Source organism: Pelobates fuscus, chromosome 2 (genome assembly GCF_036172605.1).
Source record: "Pelobates fuscus isolate aPelFus1 chromosome 2, aPelFus1.pri, whole genome shotgun sequence".
Lineage (NCBI taxonomy): Eukaryota > Metazoa > Chordata > Amphibia > Anura > Pelobatidae > Pelobates > Pelobates fuscus.
In genome coordinates, this window is record NC_086318.1 from 95288325 (window position 1) to 95311091 (window position 22767).

Consider the following 22767-nt stretch of genomic DNA (forward strand, 5'->3'; position numbering starts at 1 on the left):
GCTTTGTCACTAATAATTATAACACAGAACATTCTGAAACCATGACTCAGAAATAATATAGTTGTACTCGGCTGAAAGTCAAGACATTTGCTATACATTTCCCAACTCCAAACATTTGTCAAGACTATAAATAATTTGTGATTCCTCTGTTTGTTTAGAGTTCACATTTTATTGTGTCAACACAATTATTCAAATAGGGTATGAAAAGCTTTCATACTTTGGAAATGTATAAACCCTATTAAACTAGCACATCAATCAAAGTGTAATGATTAAAATAACATTACTTTAATTTTAGTCAATAATTAATTAGATGGAGTTATTAAAAACAGTATAAAAAGCCATATATAATACTAATAATTAAAAAAGAATGCTTTAATACTACGAAAGAGACTGTCACTATTGATATTGTGACAATACATATGTATCTACCTATTCCTATTCCTGATTTTCCTGGCTGGTGGAGCTACCATTACAATTCAGTGGACCTGATTCAGTATCCAGTTATCCAACTACCCCTTTATATGTGGAAGAAGTGCTTTTACAGCTCGTAAAAGGGCTCTGTAAAGTGTGAGTGCTCTAATTTACCTCACTACTGTTATTGTTTAATCAGATTACACTATGTTATTTTTTCTTATGCTTATATTACACACGATTTCTCTATGAATTTATGCTGTCATAAAAGACATATATGCAATCTGGTATTAAAAAAGGTAAATGAAATCATTCTATGTGTCTTTTTTCTTCTTTCAAATTAATAATAATTGTGTAGGCATGTTTTACTAGACTTTTATATTTATTTTTTTTTTCTTTGCCATTTTTCTTGTTTTCTCTGTAATCTGTAGATATTTTGTTACATTCAAAACATTACAAAAGTCTCTCCCAGAATAATCATCCAGATTCTTATTGTAACCAGTCTCATTTTCTATATTTTTACTGTTATTAATTGGTTAAAGCATTTTTATTCTGTGAATGTTGAATTTAGGGAGGTGACTTATTCCATGTTTAATGTACAAGAATGTCTGAATCAGGAAATACTGTGTTTATCCTCAGTGAGATACAGCTGTTCTTATGCCCAGTGTGCACTATTAACTCACTCTACCGGCAAAGCCTTATGTGTGCAATAACTATAGATATATAATGGTATGTGATATAATATATATTATATATAATTATATGTAGCATTGCCTGGGTAATGTAGATAATGACTTATGTAAAACAAATACTAATTATTACAAACACAATATTATTTGTTTAGTACAACTGTAATCAAGTCTGTATTTTACATATTACACCCAAGTGTTCTTATTATATTTGACCCTATGGAATATTTCAGAATTTTGATAGTCTCATTTGAAAGACAGAAGAATTTCCAGCATGCACATGGACAACATTCCCCAAGTCTACAAAAATGTGAACTCCGAATATTAGATCAGAAAATAAATGCACACCAATATATGATTAACCTTGTCCTGTATACAATTCATACACATGAAGCATTTTTAATTTAATCAAATACTAATTTAATATGCTTGTTCATTACAAGCAGAGTTAATGAATAGATGTACAATGTTTGATTATGTATTTTTTTCAGGTGGATAAAGTGTTTAATCATGCATTGTTCAGGATGTACTCTGCAATATATTGCACAGCTAGCATGGTTTCTTCACACGTGTCCTTGATCTCAGATTCAGGAAGTAAAAAGCCGTACTTTCCCAAATCACGAAGCTCAAAGGTAAACGAATATTTAACACCAGCATCATATGCCCAGTCATCTGAGGCCCCTGATGACAGGTCTGATGAAAGAAACAATGAAATATTGTTAAAGCAGATATTAATAACAAAGGAAACATTTCAAGGTCAAACTCTCTCTTCAGTTTGAAAGGAACAATATAGTGTTATGAATATAAACTTGCATTCCTAATGCTATAGTGTCCTAGTGTCTGATTACTTTTAGCTCCCACCCCCCTGTCTCCAGTTTGTTGTAAAAACCTGAAAACAAATCTTGAAACTCTTGTTTTTTCCGCCCTTTGCTGCGACATTATGTTACTCTCTCATAGAAGAGCAGAGAGGCTAAGAGGATCACTATAGACGGATGCGCATGTGCGCTATATGGCCATATGGTGGAAATGAATCCTCATATTTGTTTGCCGAGATAGTTGAGTTTAAGTAGTTTTCTAAAATGTAAAACTGTATTTTTGTATGTGCAATATTACTATATCTGTATTTTGTGTAAATTTTGGTCTGTTACGGCAGAGCCATTGCTGAAAATTTTATTTTCTGGGTGTACCCCCAATTCCCTTTTTTTATGATGCACATCTGCGGCTTGTGCTGTACGCACATTCAAATGTTTCTCATAGGAAACCATTGAAATGTGAAAGACAGCCAGTAGAGATGTTCTACAAAACTGCAATACCTTACATTGTATGGTTACAACTACAGAGACATAAAAGTATATCAAAAGTATATCAAAGAAAAGGGAAATGGATTTGTACAGTAGATCAGTATTCTTTTTTTCATGCTGAAGATCATCTACATATGTTACAATAAATATACTATATGTAAGGCTTTTAGTCTAATTTATAGTGATGTGTCCATATTGTTTTTTTTTTACCACCTTGTAAAAGAAATGTAACCATAACAAACCAATTTAGTTCCCCCAGAGTCTGCTAGCATTTATCTGTTTAGCATTTTTTACTTGTAAGCATTGCACAGACAACATTAAAAATGTAAATAACAAATATAATTAAATTTTTTTATAATATAGACACACACACACACATATATATAATAACACATTTCTGGCAAATATATGCCAATTAAAAAGTTACTAGAAATTTGTAATGCTTGCGAGCATACAGCATTAACATCAACACATCAACATCATCAAAATGGAAACTTTCAGATAAATTGTTGTAATTATATACTCATACTCTTGTAGTTGTGTATTTATATTTCTGACAATATGGCAAAATAAATTACTTTTCCACTAAATATTGTAAATATAATGATAATAGTCTTATTGAGCTGAATGTATTCATGTTTTCTGCCAAGGGATAGAAATATATAGTTTAGCTTTGCAGGTCTGTTTCTATCTATCTATCTATCTATCTATCTATCTATCTATCTATCTATCTATCTATCTATCTATCTATCTATCTATCTATCGCACTAATGAACTTACAGATTGTTTTCCCTCCAGGTCCATAGGTGTAAACAGTTCCATGCAGTGATGCTAGTTTTTCAATTGCGTCCTTGGCAAGAGAGTTCTGAAATGAACAATCGGGTTTTATGAATTTGTACAGAGATTTTACAAATTTGCCATCTGTCTGTCTACTTTTCAGTCTATCTGCACCTGTCCATCTAAGCAATCCTCTCTCTATTTATTTTTTTTTCTTTCTTTCTTTTTTTGTGCCCGATAATCTTTGTCAAAGTCCACAGTAGGAGAGCACTCACGGGACTTGGTGAAAAAATGTAAACTGCAATATTTATATCCACTTATTTACCCCATGGGAAAGAAATCATAATGTTTTCCTATGTGGTTTTACATGACACTGGATGACCTCGTGCATAATGTGAGGACGTCCAAAACTCGACAAAACTCGCCTAACAACCTGGAAGTCCCTCTTGTGGCTGTTTGATAGACAGCTACAAGAGGTGGAGTTAACCCTCAAAGGTAATTATTGCAGTTTAAAAAAAAAAAACTGCAATAATTACCTTTGCAGGGTTAAGGGACATGGGACTATGCACCCAGACCACCTTAATGAGCTAAAGTGGTCTGCGTGCCTATAGTGTCCCTTTAATAAAGTAACTTATATATCTTTCACCAAGGCCAGCACCAAGTGCTCCCCTTTAATGGACTAAATTATGTTCTATACATAAAACCTATCTTATGTCAAATTTACAACAATGACTTTTAAATTGTGTGTGCTTAAACTGTAAATATTGCAAGCATTTAACATTCATTTCCTTAGCTTTATTGTTTTAGTAACACTATGCAGTTTAGGTTGCTTTTTAAAACAACTTGCTAACAACTTGTAACTTTAGCATAACTTCCAACAACAAAAAAAGCAAAAACTCAATTACTGTTTGATTAAGGTAAAAGCTTTCAATTAATCAATTTTAGAATCCTACTTTAAAATAATAGTTTATTGTAACTGTATTTGAAGGAGCACATATCACCTAGTTCCTCACTAATATGCAAAGATACAATTTTTTATATATGCACCATGATCCATCCCCATTGAAGGCACTTTCAGTGGTGGACAGAGGTCATCATGGGCACTCTGATGGGTCTACGGCTATATAGTCCTAGGCGCAGCAAACTGTGATGCACTGTGTGTTCTGACACCTTTAATATAGTCCACCCATTGACAGGTTCCATTGTAACAATATAATCAATGTTATTCACTTCACCTGTCAATGGTTTTAATGTTACAAATTATGCTTTTATATATCAGAACCGGTCTCACACAATATCAGAAAAGATATATCATTTCTAAAAAACATTATTTCCTGATATTTATTTAAGGATGAATTAATTAATCAAAACGTAACATTTTGTAAATGTACGTATTTGTGAACAGCAAGCTACACAAATACCTGCAATTTTACCATATATTTAAGAATTAGCTAAACATCCCAAGTTTGAAATAAATGCTGTGCTAATATATATTTTAAAAAATAAAAAAATAACAAAAAACTGACTGGTTGTGAAGGGGATAAACGACACATATACCTGTACATCAACATCCCATCATCATCTAAATCTCTTTGATTTGATAGAGATACTATTCCTGTACAATCCATTCTCTCCTCCAACATTTTCAGCCACTGTCTCTATCCTGTTATTTTTTAACCCTCATTTATTTCAAAGCAGTACGAGAATGGAAATATCTTTAATAATTATATGACTCACGATATCTTCCCTTAATACGCTTTACTCATGTTTCCATTATTATTTAATTTTATGAAGCCCACACTGGTCTATTTAATAATTTTAAGCAGCTTTCTGAACCCATGCTATACTTTTTAATCTCTGCTTGTCCTTTCCATGGACTCACAAGCTCCGAGTGATCCTTTGCAGCAGAATTTTTATATGAATAGGGGAACAGCAACATCTGTGAATAGGAGTGGATTGTCAGGTAGCCCTTGATAGAAGACAGGTTACTGCGAATGAAGTCACCCAGAGCTTTGGTTTCACTTTCAGACTCAGGAGTAACACCACAATACACTTCACTACATGGACTGGAAGTCGCACCATTAGCTGAAATATATGAACATAGCAGGAATGTAAACAGAGTCCTTTCATTTTATTGTTTAAAAAACATACACCAGATGAATAGAAGTACATAAGTGCAGTAAATGTGAAAACTACTTAATTACTAATGCAAGAAACAAACTGGAATCTACCACAACTGCTTAACAGGGAAAAATTTAGGGAAGAACCCCCCATTCTGGTATATGTTTAGGAGCACAGTTAAAGCAAGGATGTTTATATAATGCTACGAGGACTGGTCATCCCGTGCACTATAGTGCATGGGAGCAATTTTAACTGTAGGGGTAACCTATTGTCTTGGTTTATTTTGTATAATGAGATTGTCATAGTTTGGCATGGTACTGTAGGGAGTTTGTGGTTCTATTCTTGTGTCTAGTGGTCAATTGAATCTTCTAATTAACTCCATAACCCACTATGTTTGGATGAGACTACTAGGCAGGCCCTTCCTTCAAGAATAGGGAGTCATCTGGGCAACCAAATGTATTACTTACCTTTTGTGTCACTATACCCCACTCCCTCTACCATGTAAACTCATTGAGCATGACCCTCAACCCCTCTGTTCCTGTGTGTCCAACTGTTAGTCCACCTATTGTACAACGCTGCAGGATTTGTTGGTGCTTTATAAATAATAATAATAATAATAATAATAATCAAGTCTACATCCCACAGCACAAGTGTGTCACGTTCTGTTCCTGGCTGCGGATCATTCTGGTAATGGCTTCTGGTATCCAGTACTCCTTTTACTATTCTTGTTTAGTTTTTCTTGTTTTTTTGGTTTTCTATTCTGTGTCTGGTTTTCTTTATGCTGGGTTTTTCTGGGTTCATTCCTGTAATCCACCCTTGGATTTCCCAGTCTCTTGGATTCATTTAAATGTTTGTTTTATTTGCCAAACCCGTTTGTTTTCCCTCATTCATTTTGGTTTCAGAGTTCTTGCAGGTAAGTGCTATATATGTGTTCTGTGGTTATTTTAGTGTACATTAGGCAGAGTAGGACCTGCCAGATATGGGGTACATTGGCGTTGTTGGCAGGCTTATGCAATGTATGATCATATAATGTGACAAAATCCTCATGATTTACATATTTAGTACTTAGTTATTTCTCCTCTTGTTTTGCCTATTATATCCTGTCTATTTTTAGTTTTGTACCCAGTCTATGTACAGTTCTGTTCAGTCATGCCCATGTTATGTTCATGGATTCCTTATGTCTTGTGTACATGTTCTGCTTTCTGTCCTGCTCCAGTTCTGGGTTCTGCTAGTTATGTCTTGTTTTCATGTTTGGTGCCTGTTCTAGCCTTGTCTTGTTTCTAGTACTGGATACATTCTTGCTGCAGAGCCTCCCTATTCAGCTCCTGGGAGGTCTGCTTATTTCCTATTTCCTAGTTCCTGGGATCCGCAGAAGCTGAATCAGGGTTCTGGTTGTGGCTGCACAAACGCTGGTGCTCAAACCAGGGGGCGTGCGGTTACCCTGCACCAGACCCTGCTAATCCACCTCCACACTGTGACTCTGAACATCAGGCATACTGGGTCTGGTCCTCGCTCCGCTGCCTGGACAGACTCAGGGGTCCCGGTTTCCGTGCCGCCACCCTGACAAAGTGAAGTGAGAAGGTTCAGGTGGACAGCTGTAGCTGGTCACCCACACTGTTATTGAGCTTTCACCTGCTGCACATTAAGATAGGGAAAGGTCATTGAGCAGGTCATCACCTTGGCCAAGTAGATCCTCTAAAACCCCAAATGAATTAATTATAAACCAAATACAGTGCACAGGGTGATTTATTGCTATCCACCAGCTGTGACATATCAAATGTATATTACATTTTTCTGCATTGAACATTAAAGAAAAACTCAAAGAACCCTAACCTTTACAATGTGCTGTGGTACCAGGAGTGGCCTGTTTTCCCCTAATGTAAATATTTCCTAGTTTCCATGTGTGCCTGCCTCAGCCTCCTCACAGCTGGAGCCAGTACATAGTTTAGCTCATTGGCTGATTGTGATCATCAGATGTTCTATGTCAGTGAGCTGACCCTGCAAAGCAGAACTTAGCTCACTAGAGCCAACAGAAGCTCTTGGCAAGTGTTTGTGGTTCTCACTTCCAGCTGTGTGGACACAGGGAGCCTTATCCGGCAGGCCCCATGGAAGAGGTCAAATAATTAGAAAACAGTTTGACTACTTACATTGGGGGGACCAGGGCACTCCTGGCACCATAACCACTACAATCTGCTTGAGATAGTGCTTAGAATGTTCTTTTATTTATTTATTTATTTATTTATTTAAACTCACTCAGTTGAACATTAAACATATTAACCTTTAATCAATAGAAAATATGCAGCTTCTCTAGAACCCTAGTAATTTTGATTGATATTTTATTTACTAATATTCATTTTAAACCATTTTACACAATCACTTAATTAGAAGTTGTAATCCACAGTGTGTTTATTGCATTACAGAATAATTATTAATTACAATATTGTTGTTTAAGAAATGTATGTATATACTCACTACACCATCCAGCATTAAAGTTTCTGTTTGGGTCAGTTCCAACACACTTTGTATTCTTGTTAATAGAACGTGTCTTTCTCCATAAACGGTCCTACAATACAGTATTACTAAATGTCATAACTACAAGGAATATCAATATTTCAAAGGTAGCAGGTTAATTATATAATATAATATATATATATATATATATATATATATATATATATATATATATATATATATATTCAATTAAAAAATACCCAGTCCCACAGGTGCTTGCCACCAAAATAATATAACAAAATTCACTAAAGTTTTGTGGTAGGCCAGCTTGAGACACAAAGGTTTTCATAACATCTCATACCACAGTGTCCTTAATTTTAAGAGTGATTAATTACACACTTTATATAAAATATATGTTTTAAGTATACATTTTCTTTTTCATTTTTTTATTTTTTTTATTGATTGATGTCACATTGTGTGATAGAGAAGTATAAAATAAGGTATACAGAAGTTAGTTAACGAATATTTTTTAATTGTTTTTGTTTTTTTAATCTTAATACTTACAGTTGTCCAGGAATAGGCATAACCATCAACATTCAAAACAGGTACAACATAGAAATCCAAGTTGTCAAGAAGTTTGGTGAATTGAGCGTCGGTTCCATATGAATTAACAGCCTGTTATGGTATATACAAACAGTCAATAATGTGACGTCAGATTAATGCAACCTTTGCAAGTAAAGACAATAAAAGACTACAGAAAGATAATGTCATTATTAACCTCCTAAAGCAAGGGGAACCTCTTAATCGCTATATTAACAGTTACGTTTTATTTTTAGAAATAGCTAGCCTAATTGGTTGATATTTGCCACTCCACCAGTGATACAGTTATTATATCTCGCTCTCTCCTGGCAGTTCTATTTTTTTCTCAATTAACCTATGCAAGTATGACAACTTTTGTCTGTTACATGTTTAAGTTGTGTAAAAATCTAGAATTACAGTCATTGTTTCACATGCGAGTCATTTTCGCTATAATGTTTAAATTAATGTAAACGGACCGATATGTTGATGTCTGGCTGTAAATACTTGGGAAATAAACATAATTAATATTGATAATGGTATCCTTTAAATTTTTTAGGACTGTAGAAAGATATTAAATATATTTTACTGCTCTATTGAAAATCTGTTTCTGTTTCGTAAAAGTAGTCTACTAGAAAATGTTTATTGTGCATTAAAATACACATATTGGTGGATCACAGTTTATTAAATCTACATCACCCTTTTTAGTTTCATTTTTAAGAACATTACTAATTATTCGTATAAGGTCAGAAGTATTTACCAAATCTTGCTTTCTACCATGTTATTTTGCATATCATGCAGATAATAGTTAATCCATGTGTGAATGTTACTGTGTGTATAATACAGATGTTTGCCCCTGTATCACACATTATAAAGAATACGAGTTATACAAGAATTCAATTAGTTAGTACTCACCTCCTTAACAAACCACTGACAGAAAGCAGGAGTAATCCATTCTCTTGCATGAAAACCACAGTCAATGAAAATTGCTTTCTTGTTATTACCACTTTTGCCAACCTAAAAAAACAAACATATAAAAACACATTATTTTCAACAATGTTAAGTATGTTAATGATAAGGAATATATTATTGTAGGATGAGAGACTTCATTTAACCCTTAACCCCTTAAGGACACATGACATGTCTGACATGTCATGATTCCCTTTTATTCCAGAAGTTTGGTCTTTAAGGGGTTAACGCATCGCATCCATTTTTTTTTCTGCCAGGACTCACAAGTGAGTAGTATCAATTATATCTTTTTACCTACTAGAGAAGAGTACCAAAACAGAGTACTAATTAATCTGCCGGTGCATCCATATTATTCTTAAAATATACTGCAATAATAAGAACTAGCTATAAAAGCTAAAATGTGCTTTTCAAAAGTTAAGTACCCTTAGCTGCTAGAGGTTGGGACACTGTGGAGGGCTGAGATGAAATACCTGGCAAATAAAATTAACAGAACTGTAGCAACAAAAGGTAGTTGTGCCATCAAACGTAAAACTAGAACTTGGCTGGCTACATTATTTCATATTGAACTAATTACAATATCATTGTTGGGACAGTTTGAGAACATTCTCCCTGTATCTTTACATCATATATTTTTGGCATCTTTGTACCTTGCTCATCTTTTTTTTTTGGTTGCAGATAGATAGTTACTATTTATTTTTCAAGGGAATTAAATAATAGCAGATGTACTACGACTGTTCATTTTATTTGTACTTAGCAAACTTTATTTACCTTACTTTCTACATTGCAATTTTTATAATCTGCTTTTTATTGTATTGCCTAAATCTCTAATCGGGGTTGTTATAAGGTGTGTGTGTATATGAATTTACGCATATTTACAGTTACCTTTAGTAAGTAGACAGGACGACTTTCATATGAGGTTGCAAACAGGGAACGAGACACAAGATCTGGGTACTCTGCAGCAATGCTGGCAGTCCATGCATTAATCTGTAGGGTGGATACAGTTTTAGATTGTTTTATAGTGCACTAGTTATTTTATTATTATAAATACAGACACATATGTTCTAGGATTGTACCGTATCAATGTCATTGTACTTTAGGTAGCTGTGGACAGCACGGATGCTGCTATTTTGTTGACTTTCCACAGCTAACTGGACATCTTCAATCAAAATTCTGGAAGGAAAAAAAAGATTTAGAGATGCTTTTATTATTCTCAGATTTAAGATATTTCAAAACATTCAATGTCTAAATATTTAATGACCAAAGACAACAGGGACAGAAATTAGTGATATAAAAGTAATAATTAAAAATTCTAACATAAGGACAAAGAATAACACAAAGTAGTATTGTTGTGTAAAGCTGTAACAATTGCATTCTCTCAAGTGTTACAACTTCAGTTGATTAGACTTCATTTAGTTTTACCATTATGGGCAATTACTTTTTGCCACTTTACACATTTTCACTCACTGTGCACGGTTCATTCTTTAGCGATCTCGGCTATTAGGGGGGAGGTATAGTGATGGAGAATTCTCATAAGACAATCTGAGGAGGGAGTATGTGCTGGAAATGATCAGGGAACTTATAGGCACAGCTGCAGTACTATCTAGTAAATCTGTTGTCAGGTCTGTAACTCTGTAGTAGCTTTATTATTACAAAGTGCTCTCTATCCATTTTAAACATGTTTTGATTTAGCTGCAAAAATTGTATCACAGCTGTATTTTATTACATACTTAACTACAGTACTATTCTACAATTTAGAGGCATGCTGGTTAATTTACCATTTCACTAATGCGGCATTCTAGTTGTATGGTATATATGTACCATTGGGAATATATTTCCAGTTAATTTTTAGTTGGTCTTCCTTAATGATTTGTTCTCTACTCACGTGCAAGAGTATATATTACAGAGAGTCCATTCCATACGGCTGTATTTTATAACTGCTATTTAGAGCAGCTTTATTTTATATTCTCTATACCACGGTTTCCCAAACTGTGGGTCGACAACTGATTTTTGGTGAGTCGCGCTGACACATGCTGAGGACTCTGGAGACTGTCAGGCCCTCGGCCCATGACCAAAGGCCCGACACCAAGAGGGGTGCCAGCAGGTTGCAAGGAGTGCCGCTGTGTGCAGGACCCCTCTGTAACAGGGATAAAGCTCTTTACATCCTCCGGTCTGCAGCTCTGCCTTACTGTCCGCCAGTAACTGTCAGTGAGCTCGGCCAATCACAGAGCATTACCGCGGGTTACCACGGTAACGCTCTGAGACTTGACGTGTCAGAGCTCGCTAGACTGTCTGCATGGTCTTGTCAGGATCGGGACAGGGATCCAACACGCAGAGTACAAACAGTAGAAAGGTACGTATACCGGGCCTTAGAATGGCCGGACTAACGTACATAGAATAACAGAGAATAGTCAGAGACAAGCCGGGGTCGAGGGAACGAGAAGACAGGTAAGCGAGAGACAAGCCGGGTCAGAGGGATAACAGAGATAAGCAGAATAGTACAACAAGCCGGGTCAAAACCAAAGAGAATACTAGAATACCAGAGCACTGAGTGACTAGACAAGCTAGAACCACGACAGGGCAATGAGCTGACGAGAGAAGCAAGCTTAAATACCCTGAGTCCGGAGAGTAGACACGCCTTAGCTGAGCGCTGATAGGATAAAGCCAATAGAGTGACAGGTCGCTCGGGATAGCGTCAAGACGTCACGTATCGAGCGTCATGTTAGAAAAGGAAGCGGATCCCTTGCGGCCAGCGTTAGAATGACTGGATGGACCGCGAGGAACGGGAGATATGGCGTGTCTAGACGGATAAACAACTAAGTCTCTACCCTTCTCAAAGGTAGAGACCTCAGGTAACCTGTCAGTACCCCCCCTCTCAGATACGCCCACCGTGCGGAAGGAACCGGGACGAGATGGGAAGCGGGAGTGAAACGCCCTGCGGAGACGAGGAGCATGGACGTCCTCCTGAGGTACCCAACTCCTCTCCTCGGGACCATATCCCTTCCAGTCGACCAGATACTGTAGTCCTCCCCGGGAAAATCGGGAATTGATAATGGAGTTGACCTCATACTCCTCCTGCCCGTCCACCTGAACCGAACGAGGTGAGGAAACCGTAGAGGAGAATCTGTTGCAAATCAGTGGTTTCAGCAAAGACACATGAAAGGAGTTGGGAATGCGTAAGGCCGACGGCAGAGCTAGGCGATACGCAACCGGGTTGATACGAGACAAAACCCTGTAAGGACCTATGTACCGAGGTGCAAATTTCATAGAGGGAACCTTTAAACGAATGTTCTTAGTACTCAGCCATACTCTATCCCCAGGGACAAAAACTGGAGCCGCCCTTCTGTGTTTATCAGCGTGTTTTTTGAACAACATAGAATTATGCAGGAGAATTTGACGAGTCTGATCCCACAACTTCTTCAGATTGGCGACATGATCATCAACCGACGGTACTCCTTGGGAAGAAGAGACCGAAGGAAAAATGGAGGGATGAAAGCCATAGTTCATGAAGAAGGGGCTGGAACGAGTAGAATCACAAACGAGATTATTGTGTGCGAACTCTGCCCAAGGAATCAAACCGACCCAATCATCCTGGTGTTCGGAAACAAAGCAGCGCAGATATTGTTCAATCTTTTGATTAGTACGCTCAGCGGCTCCGTTAGACTGAGGGTGATATGCAGAGGAAAAGTTCAATTTGATACCTAATTGAGAACAGAAGGATCTCCAGAATCGTGAGACAAATTGAGAGCCTCTATCAGAAACGATTTCAGAAGGTATCCCATGTAAGCGAAAAACTTCTCTCGCAAAAATCTCCGCCAATTCAGGAGACGTGGGGAGTTTAGGCAACGGCACAAAATGAGCCATCTTAGTGAATCTATCCACCACCGTGAGAATAACAGTCTGTCTCTTGGAAGCAGGTAAATCCACAATAAAGTCCATGGCCAAACAGGACCATGGCTTCTCAGGAATGTCCAAGGGGAGCAACAAACCACAAGGAGATGCGTGAGGCTGTTTAGTCCTGGTACAAGTCTCGCAAGCTCCGACGAACTCCTTAATATCCTTTCGTAAGGAAGGCCACCAGAAATCCTTGGAGATCAGGGAATAAGTCTTGCGAATGCCAGGATGACCAGCCACCTTGCTTTCGTGGAAACACTGTAAGAGCTCCAGTTGGAGTTCAGGAGGAACAAATTTTCTTCCCTCAGGGGTCTGTCCCGGTGCCAGATGCTGTAAGTTCAAGATCTGGGCAAGCAACGGAGAATGGATTTTGAGACTTGTGTTAGCAATAATGTTGCATTGGGGTACTATAGAGGACAGAACCGGTTCAGAAGCAGCCAAAGGTTCATATTGGCGAGATAGAGCATCGGCTTTAGAATTCTTTGAACCAGGCCTATAAGTAAGAACGTAGTTGAAATGGGTGAGGAATAACGACCAACGAGCTTGCCTGGAAGACAATCGCTTGGCCTCTCCAATATAGGACAAGTTCTTGTGATCCGTCAAAATAGTAATAGGATGTAATGTCCCTTCCAATAAATGTCTCCATTCTTTTAAAGCCTTGATAACAGCTAGTAGTTCTCTGTCACCAATGTCATATCTGCTCTCAGCACCAGACAATTTTTTATAAAAAAATCCACATGGATGTAATGGTTTATCCACACCTAGCCTTTGGGATAGGATAGCACCTACGCCAGTCTCCGAGGCGTCTACCTCAAGTAGGAAAGGAAGAGTGGTATTAGGGTGAACTAAAATTGGGGCGGAAGCAAAAAGCTCCTTGAGAGTTTTGAAAGCAAGGAGAGCTTCCGTAGACCAATTCTTAGTATCAACCCCCTGTTTGGTCATATTGGTGATGGGCGCAATAATAGAAGAATAGCCCTTAATAAAGCGCCTATAGTAATTGGAGAACCCAATAAATCTCTGAACGGCCTTGAGACCCTTGGGTAGAGGCCAATCCAGAATGGACTGGAGCTTATCCGGGTCCATCTTAAATCCCTCCCCAGAGATCACATAACCGAGGAAATTTACTTGGGCTTGGTCGAAACTACATTTCTCCAATTTGCAGTACAGACCATGTTGAAGAAGTTTGTGCAAAACCCTTCTGACCTGTTCGTGGTGAGTCTCAATCTCTCTAGAATGTATGAGTATATCGTCCAGGTATACAATAACACACTCCTGCTGAAATTCCCTAAGAACCTCATTTATCAGATCCTGGAATACAGCCGGTGCATTACATAACCCAAAAGGCATAACTGTATATTCATAGTGACCATAACGAGTATTGAACGCCGTCATCCACTCGTGTCCCTGCTGGACTCTCACCAAGTTATATGCCCCTCTGAGATCTAACTTGGTGAAAATAGTAGAACCCTTTAAACGATCAAAGAGTTCGGTAATCAAAGGAATGGGATAAGCATTCCTAATGGTTATCTTGTTCAAACCTCGATAGTCAATACAAGGCCTAAGTGAACCATCCTTCTTTTTAACAAAAAAAAATCCAGCCCCGGCAGGGGAGGAGGATCTCCTAATGAATCCCTTGTCTAAATTCTCGTGAATATACTCCTCTAGAACTGAATTCTCTTTAGTAGATAACGGGTATACATGACCCCTGGGAGGCATGGTACCAGGGAGTAGGTTAATCTTGCAATCAAAGGATCTGTGTGGAGGTAAAGTATCGGCTCTCTTTTTATCAAATACTGCCTTTAAATCCAGGTACTGAGGTGGTATTTGAGTCTCTGTAGGATTAGAGGAGTTAGCCGACGTGCTCGCCAGGCAAAGGGGCGAGACCTTCCGCAAACATTTCTCTTGACAATTCTGGCCCCATGAGATTATCTCCCCTAACTCCCAATTAATGATAGGGTTATGTTTCTTTAACCAGGAGTACCCCAGGACTATGGGAATAGAAGGAGAGGAAATGATCAACAGGGGTAGGTCTTCCTCATGCAAGATACCAACAGTTAAATTAATAGGTATGGTCTCACGGAAAATAACAGGCTCAAGTAAAGGTCTACCATCTATGGCCTCAACGGCCAGAGGTGTCTCCCTTAACTGGGATGGGATAGTATGCTTGTTAACAAAAACTTGATCGATAAAGCTCTCAGCAGCTCCAGAATCAATCAAAGCCATGGTTTTTACTACTCCCTTCTCCCAAGTCAAAGAAACGGGTAGCAGAAGCCTGTGATCTTTATAATTGTGAACAGAGGACAAAATAGATACACCCAAGGCCTGTCCTCTAGAGAAACTTAGGTGCGAGCATTTCCCGAACGATTGGGACAATTTAGGCGTAGATGACCTCTGTCTCCACAGTACATACATAAACCCTCCCTTCTCCTGTACTGTCTCTCCTCCTCTGTGAGGTGAGTATTACCTATCTGCATAGGCTCAGGGAAACGTGAGGTTTCGATCTCAGAATTTCGAAATGCAGGAGCTAGTTTAAAGGAGGGTCTACGAGTCCTATCTCGAGTGTTCTGCCTCTCTCTTAAGCGTTCATCAATGCGAGAGATAAAAGAAATTAAATCCTCCAAATTCTCAGGGAGCTCTCTAGTAGCGACTTCGTCAAGGATTACATCTGATAGCCCATTTAAAAATACATCTATATAAGCCTGTTCGTTCCACTTAACCTCTGCCGCCAAGGATCTGAACTCTAGTGCATAATCCACAAGTGTTCGATTTTCCTGTCTAAGGCGCAACAGTAATCTAGCTGCATTGACCTTCCTACCAGGGGGGTCAAAAGTTCTTTTAAAAGCAGCTACAAAGGCATTATAGTTATAGACTAACGGGTTATCATTCTCCCATAAAGGATTAGCCCATCGCAGAGCCTTTTCAATGAGTAACGTAACAATAAATCCAACCTTCGCTCTATCTGTAGGATAGGAGCGGGGTTGTAATTCGAAATGGATGCTGATCTGGTTCAAAAAGCCACGACACTTCTCAGGAGAACCGCCATAACGTACTGGTGGAGTAATACGAGAAGAAGCCCCAACAGTAGCTACTTCTAGGCCTGAACTTACAGGAGAGATCGAAGGAGTACGTGTCTCCTCTGGTGGGTTACTAGCACGAGACAATAGCGCCTGTAGTGCTAGGACCATCTGATCCATCCTGTGTTCCATGGCATCAAACCTGGGGTCGGAAGAACCAAGCTGACTGTTTGTACCTGCAGGATCCATTGGCCCTGTCGTAATGTCAGGATCGGGACAGGGATCCAACACGCAGAGTACAAACAGTAGAAAGGTACGTATACCGGGCCTTAGAATGGCCGGACTAACGTACATAGAATAACAGAGAATAGTCAGAGACAAGCCGGGGTTGAGGGAACGAGAAGACAGGTAAGCGAGAGACAAGCCGGGTCAGAGGGTTAACAGAGATAAGCAGAATAGTACAACAAGCCGGGTCAAAACCAAAGAGAATACTAGAATACCAGAGCACTGAGTGACTATACAAGCTAGAACCACGACAGGGCAATGAGCTGACGAGAGAAGCAAGCTTAAATACCCTGAGTCCGGAGAGTAGACACGCCTCAGCTGAGCGCTGATAGGATAAAGCCAATAGAGTGACAGGTCGCTCGGGATAGCGTCAAGACGTCACGTATCGAGCGTCATGTTAGAAAAGGAAGCGGATCCCTTGCGGCCAGCGTTAGAATGACTGGATGGACCGCGAGGAACGGGAGATATGGCGTGTCTAGACGGATAAACAACTAAGTCTCTACCCTTCTCAAAGGTAGAGACCTCAGGTACCCTGACAGGTCTGCAGCCGGCAGAGGCGGAACTGCAGACAGGACAGCAAGGGCCACCGGACCATCAGGGAGGAAGGAAGGAGAAGAGACCACTGGATCATCAGGGACCTCTCCAAAAAGTATTTTAATGGTTTTCACCCTCACCTCCCACATACTGTCACCCTCACCTCCCTCTAACTGTCACCATCACCTCCCAACACTGTCACCATCACCTACCTCCCCCCACACTGTCACCCTGACCTCCCCCCACACTGTCATCCTTACCTCCCCCCCATCCTGTCACCCTAACTTACCCCCATAGTGTCACCCGCCCCCCCACACTGTCACCCTCACCTCCCTCCTACACTCTAATTCTTACCTCCCCCACACTGTCAACCTCCCCCCAACTGTCACCCTCACCCTTCCCCACATTGTCACCCTCACCTCCTTTCCACACTGTCACCCTCACCTCCCTTCCACACTGTCACCCTCACTCCCTCCACACTGTCACCCTTTACCTCCTCCCCCACTGTCACTCTCACCTCCTCCTCCACTGTCACCCTTACCTACTCCCTTCACTGTCACCCTCTCTTCCCCTCCACACTGCAACCCTCACCTTCCCCACACTGTCACCCTCACCTACCCCACACACACTATCACCCTCAGCTCCTGTCTCTGTGTGTCTGTGTATCTTTGTGTTCTTTTGTGTCAGTGTGTGTGTATGTGTGTGTATCCGTGTGTGTCCGTGTGTGTATTGTGCGTCAGTGTGTATCTGTGTCAGTGTGTTTCTGCATGTTCATTGCTGTCAGTCTGAGTATTTGTGTGTCTGTGTAGTTGCATGCGTGTGTCTCTGTATGTGCGTGTATGTGTTTCAGTGTGTTTATACACTAAACTACACACAAATGCACTAAACCTACATGCACACCTACATGCACTACACACAAATGCACACCTACATTCGAACTCCTACATTTATACACATAGTTCATACAAAAATATTGCTTAAATTCAAACACACATTGTATATATTGTGGCAAGGTCAGAGAGGCTTTCTATGTTAGTAATAGATTGGAGCGATCTCTATTCCCAGCATGATGGGGTTAATTGGGGGGAGTCACCCCTTGAATGTTATCAACCAGGTGAATGTAATTAACCAGCCCTAGGGTTTTAAAAGGTTAGCCTCTGAAGACATCAGGGAGTCTAACAGCTGGGAGAGAGGAGGTAGTTAAGCCTGAGACTCTGAGACAAAAGGTACTGTGTGAAACCTGCTAAAAGTGGTGTATTTCATTTTGTTTAAAACTGGGAACTAGCTTAGCTGGCCAGTTGGATAGTTAGTAATACTGTTGTTTAGTAAGTCTCCAAGTTGGAGTAGGATTTATTTTCTTTTTGTTTTATTTTGTGGGAGAGCACAACCTTGTATAAATTGTGGAAAGTGACAATAAACTGCAGTACTATTTTATCCTGACTGTTGCACTTGAAGTTTATTGTGAAGAGCCTGGCCATCCTGCCACAATATGTATATATTGTTACATACACAATATACACACACTGCATCCACTACATATTGGATCCACTACATCAGTGTTCCCCAACCCCCGGGCCGCGGACCGGTACCGGTCCGTGGATCAAACGGTACCGGGCCGCCCAGGGGTGTGGGGTGTGCGAGCCTGCCGGCTAATGCAGGGCTGGCATTGCCCAAGTGCCAGCCCTGCAATGTGCCTGCGGACCGGAGGGGAGATCAGAGATCTCCCTCCCCGGTCTGCAGGCACTGTGCTGACAGCCGGCAGGGGAGTGAGAGAGGACCCGGGAGCTCTTACCTGCAGCTCCTCCGGGTCCTCCTCTCGCGAGATTTGGAGCGTTGCCGCGGTAACCACGGCAACGCTCCAAATCTCGCGAGAGTGAACTCTAGCCCTGTAACTGGGCTAGAGTTCACCTCACCACCACCGGACCACCAGGGAATCCCCACCGGACCACCAGGGACTAAGAAATGTCCCCCCTCCTCCCAGTAAAGGTAAGAAGGGAGGGGGGACATGAATATCTTAATTTTAATTAAATAAATTTTTAAAAAGCCTCCTTACCCCCCATACACACACTGCCCCATAAACACACTACACACACTGCCCCACAAACACTGCCCCATACACACTACAAACACTGCCCCATGCACACACTACACACTGCCCCATACACACACTACACACATTGCCCCACAAACACTGCCCCCATGCACACACTGCCCCACAAACACTGCCCCCATGCACACACTGCCCCACAAACACTGCCCCCATGCACACACTGCCCCACAAACACTGCCCCATACACACACTACACACACTGCCCCACAAACACTGTCCCCATACACACACTGCCCCACACACACACTACACACATTGCCCCATACACACACTACAAACACTGCCCCATACACAGACTGCACACACTGCCCCACAAACACTGCCCCATAAACACACTACACACATTGCCCCATACACACACTGCCCCATACACACACTGCCCCATACACACACTGCCCCATACACACACTACCCCATACACACACTGCCCCATACACACACTACCCCATACACACACTACCCCATACACACACTACACACACTGCCCCATACACACACTACACACACTGCCCCACAAACACTGCCCCCATACACACACTGCCCCACAAACATTTCCCCCATACACACACTGCACACACTGCCCCACAAACATTTCCCCCATACACACACAACACACACTGCCCCACAAACACTGCCCCCCACACACACACTGCAACTCTCACACACACTGCCACCCTCACATACACACTGCACCGCTCACACACACATACACACAATTTTGAGTCTATGTCTTTATGTGACTGTGTTTGTGATTTTCTGACTATGTATGTGTCTGCGTGTTTTTTTTTAATATATGTGACTGTTTGGGTTTTTTTTGTCTTATTAAATCAAAACAAGCGGGCCACGGAAAAATTATCAAACGTTTACCGGTCCGCGGCGATAAAAAGGTTGGGGAGCACTGCACTACATGACTGAGCAGACTAGATGGCCAGAATGGTTCTTATCTGCCTTCATATTCTATGTTTCTATGTTTCATATGCACTGCAGTCAAACGCAACAAACACTGTATTAAAACACTAAAATTACAGTTGCAAGAAAAAGTATGTGAACCCTTTGGAATGATATGGATTTCTGCACAAATTGGTCATAAAATGTGATCTGATCATCATTCAAGTCACAACAATAGACAATCAGTCTGCTTAAACTAATAACACACAAAGAATGAAATGTTGCTTTGTTTTTATTGAACACACCATGTAAACATTCACCATGCAGGCGGAAAAAGTATGTGAACCATTGGATTTAATAACTGGTTGAACCTCCTTTGGCAGCAATAAGTTCAACCAAACGTTTCCTGTAGTTGCAGATCAGACGTGCACAATGGTCAGGAGTAATTCTTGACCATTCCTCTTAACAGAACTGTTTCAGTTCAGCAATATTCTTGGGATGTCTGGTGTGAATCGCTTTCTTGAGGTCATGCGACAGCATCTCAATCGGGTTGAGGTCAGGACTATTTTCTTCTGTTTTTCTTCTAAGCCATTCTGTTGTTGATTTACTTCTATGCTTTGGGTCATTGTCCTGTTGCAACACCCATCTTCTATTGAACTTCAGCTTGTAGACAGATGGCCTAAGTTCTCCTGCAAAATGTCTTGATAAACTTGGGAATTCATTTTTCCTTTGATGATGGCAATCCGTCCAGGCCCTGACGCAGCAAAGCAGCCCCAAACCATGATGCCCCCACCACCATACTTTACAGGTGGTATGAGGTTTTGATGTTGGTGTGCTGTGCCTCTTTTTCGCCACACATAGTGTTGTGTGTTTCTTCCAAACAACTCAACTTTGGTTTCACCTGTCCACAGAATATTTTGCCAGTACTGCTGTGGAACATCCTAGTGCTCTTGTGCAAACTGTAAACGTGCAGCAATGTTTTGTTTGGACAGCAGTCGCTTCCTCTGTGGTATCCTCCCATGAAATCCATTCTTGTTTAGTGTTTTACGTATTGTAGATTCACTAACAGGGATGTTAGCATTTGCCAGTGACTTTTGTAAGTCTTTAGCTGACACTCTAGGATTCTTCTTCACCTCATTGAGCAGTCTGCGCTGTTTTCTTGCAGTCATCTTTACAGGACGGCCACTCCTAGGGAGAGTAGCAGCAGTGCTGAACTTTCTCCATTTATAGACAATTTGTCTTACCGTGGACTGATGAACAGCAAGGCTTTTGGAGATACTTTTATAACCCTTTCCAGCTTTATGCTGGAAGTCAACAATTCTTAATCGTAGGTCTTCTGAGAGCTCTTTTGTGCGAGGCATCATTCACATCAGGCAATGCTTCTTGTGAAAAGCAAACCCAGAACTGGTGTGTGTTTTTTATAGGGCAGGGCAGCTGTAACCAACACCTCCAATCTCATCTCATTGATTGGACTCCAGTTGGCTGACATCTCACTCCAATTAGCTCTTGGAGATGTCATTAGTCTAGGGATTCACATACTTTTTCCACGTGCACTGTGAATGTTTACATGGTGTGTTCAATAAAAACAAAGCAACATTTAATTCTTTGTGTGTTATTAGTTTAATCAGACTGTGATTGTCTACTGTTGTGACTCAGATGGTGATCAGATCACATTTTATGACCAATTTGTGCAGAAATCCATATCATTCCAAAGGGTTCACATACTTTTTCTTGCAGCTGTATATACAAACACCCCTATTAAATACAAACACCCCTCTATTCAAACACCAACACTACACACAAAAGAACACCTGTATTTAAAATCCATCACTACAAATAAACACCACTGCATTCAGACACAAACACTACACACAAATACACTCAAACATTCACACATATGTTTCATGCAAAGCCATGCTTACATTCAAAAGCTCAAAGACTGCTCACAAATACAACCCTGCAACTTTGGGCAAATGGTAGATCCTCAGCTGGCATAGCATTGTTGGAGTTCTCCGACAGACGATCTACCACTGGGATACTCAACATGAGAAAAAGAGGGACACAGTAATTCTAAGTCTGTGTGTAACTAGTTGTATGCCAATAAAACCGATTGCCATGATGTGCCAAGTTTACGCCTCTAAACTGCCATGACATGCCAAAATTATGCCTCTAAAACTACCATGGGATCCCAGAATTATGCCTCTAAAACTATCATGATATACCAAAATGATGCCTCTAAACTGCCATGATATGCCAAATTTATGCATCTAAAACTGGTTGCCATAATTTGCCAAGTTTAGGCATCTAAAACGTATTGCCCTGATGTGCCAATTTTATGCCTCTAAAACTGATTACCATGGTGTGAAACTTTTATCCATCTAAAGCGGATTGCCATGGTGTGCCAATTGAATGCCTCTAATACTGATTGCCATGGTGTGCCAATTGTATGCCTTTAAAGCAGATTGCCATGGTGTGCCAATTGTATGCCTCTAAAGCTGATTGCCATGGTGTGACAATTTAATGCCTCTAAAACTGATTGCCATGGTGTGACAATTCTAGGCCTCTAAAACTGATTACCATGTTGTAACAATTTTAAGTATCTAAAGCTGCCATGGTGTGACAATGTTATGTATCTAAAGCTCATTACGATGGTGTGACAATTGTATGCATCTAAAGCTGATTGCCATGGTGTGCCAATTGTATGCATCTAAAGCTGATTGCCATGGTGTGCCAATTTTATGCCTCTAAAA

General features: G+C 40.2%; 1 protein-coding gene across 1 annotated transcript in view; it reads right to left on the reverse strand.

Annotated features, from left to right (window-relative positions):
• Window positions 1–1496: 1496 nt before the first annotated feature.
• The window catches only part of LOC134585562 (carboxypeptidase B-like), a 44550-nt gene continuing 23279 nt past the window's right edge, over window positions 1497–22767 (reverse strand). Inside the window, exons 4-11 of the mRNA XM_063441000.1 lie at window positions 10369–10465; window positions 10178–10279; window positions 9242–9343; window positions 8315–8425; window positions 7772–7862; window positions 5061–5263; window positions 3182–3266; window positions 1497–1793 (exon numbers count right to left, since the gene is read on the reverse strand). Of these exons, the coding sequence (XP_063297070.1) occupies window positions 1609–1793; window positions 3182–3266; window positions 5061–5263; window positions 7772–7862; window positions 8315–8425; window positions 9242–9343; window positions 10178–10279; window positions 10369–10465 (976 nt within the window). The 3' untranslated portion in view covers window positions 1497–1608. The remainder of the gene's footprint in view (window positions 1794–3181; window positions 3267–5060; window positions 5264–7771; window positions 7863–8314; window positions 8426–9241; window positions 9344–10177; window positions 10280–10368; window positions 10466–22767) is intronic.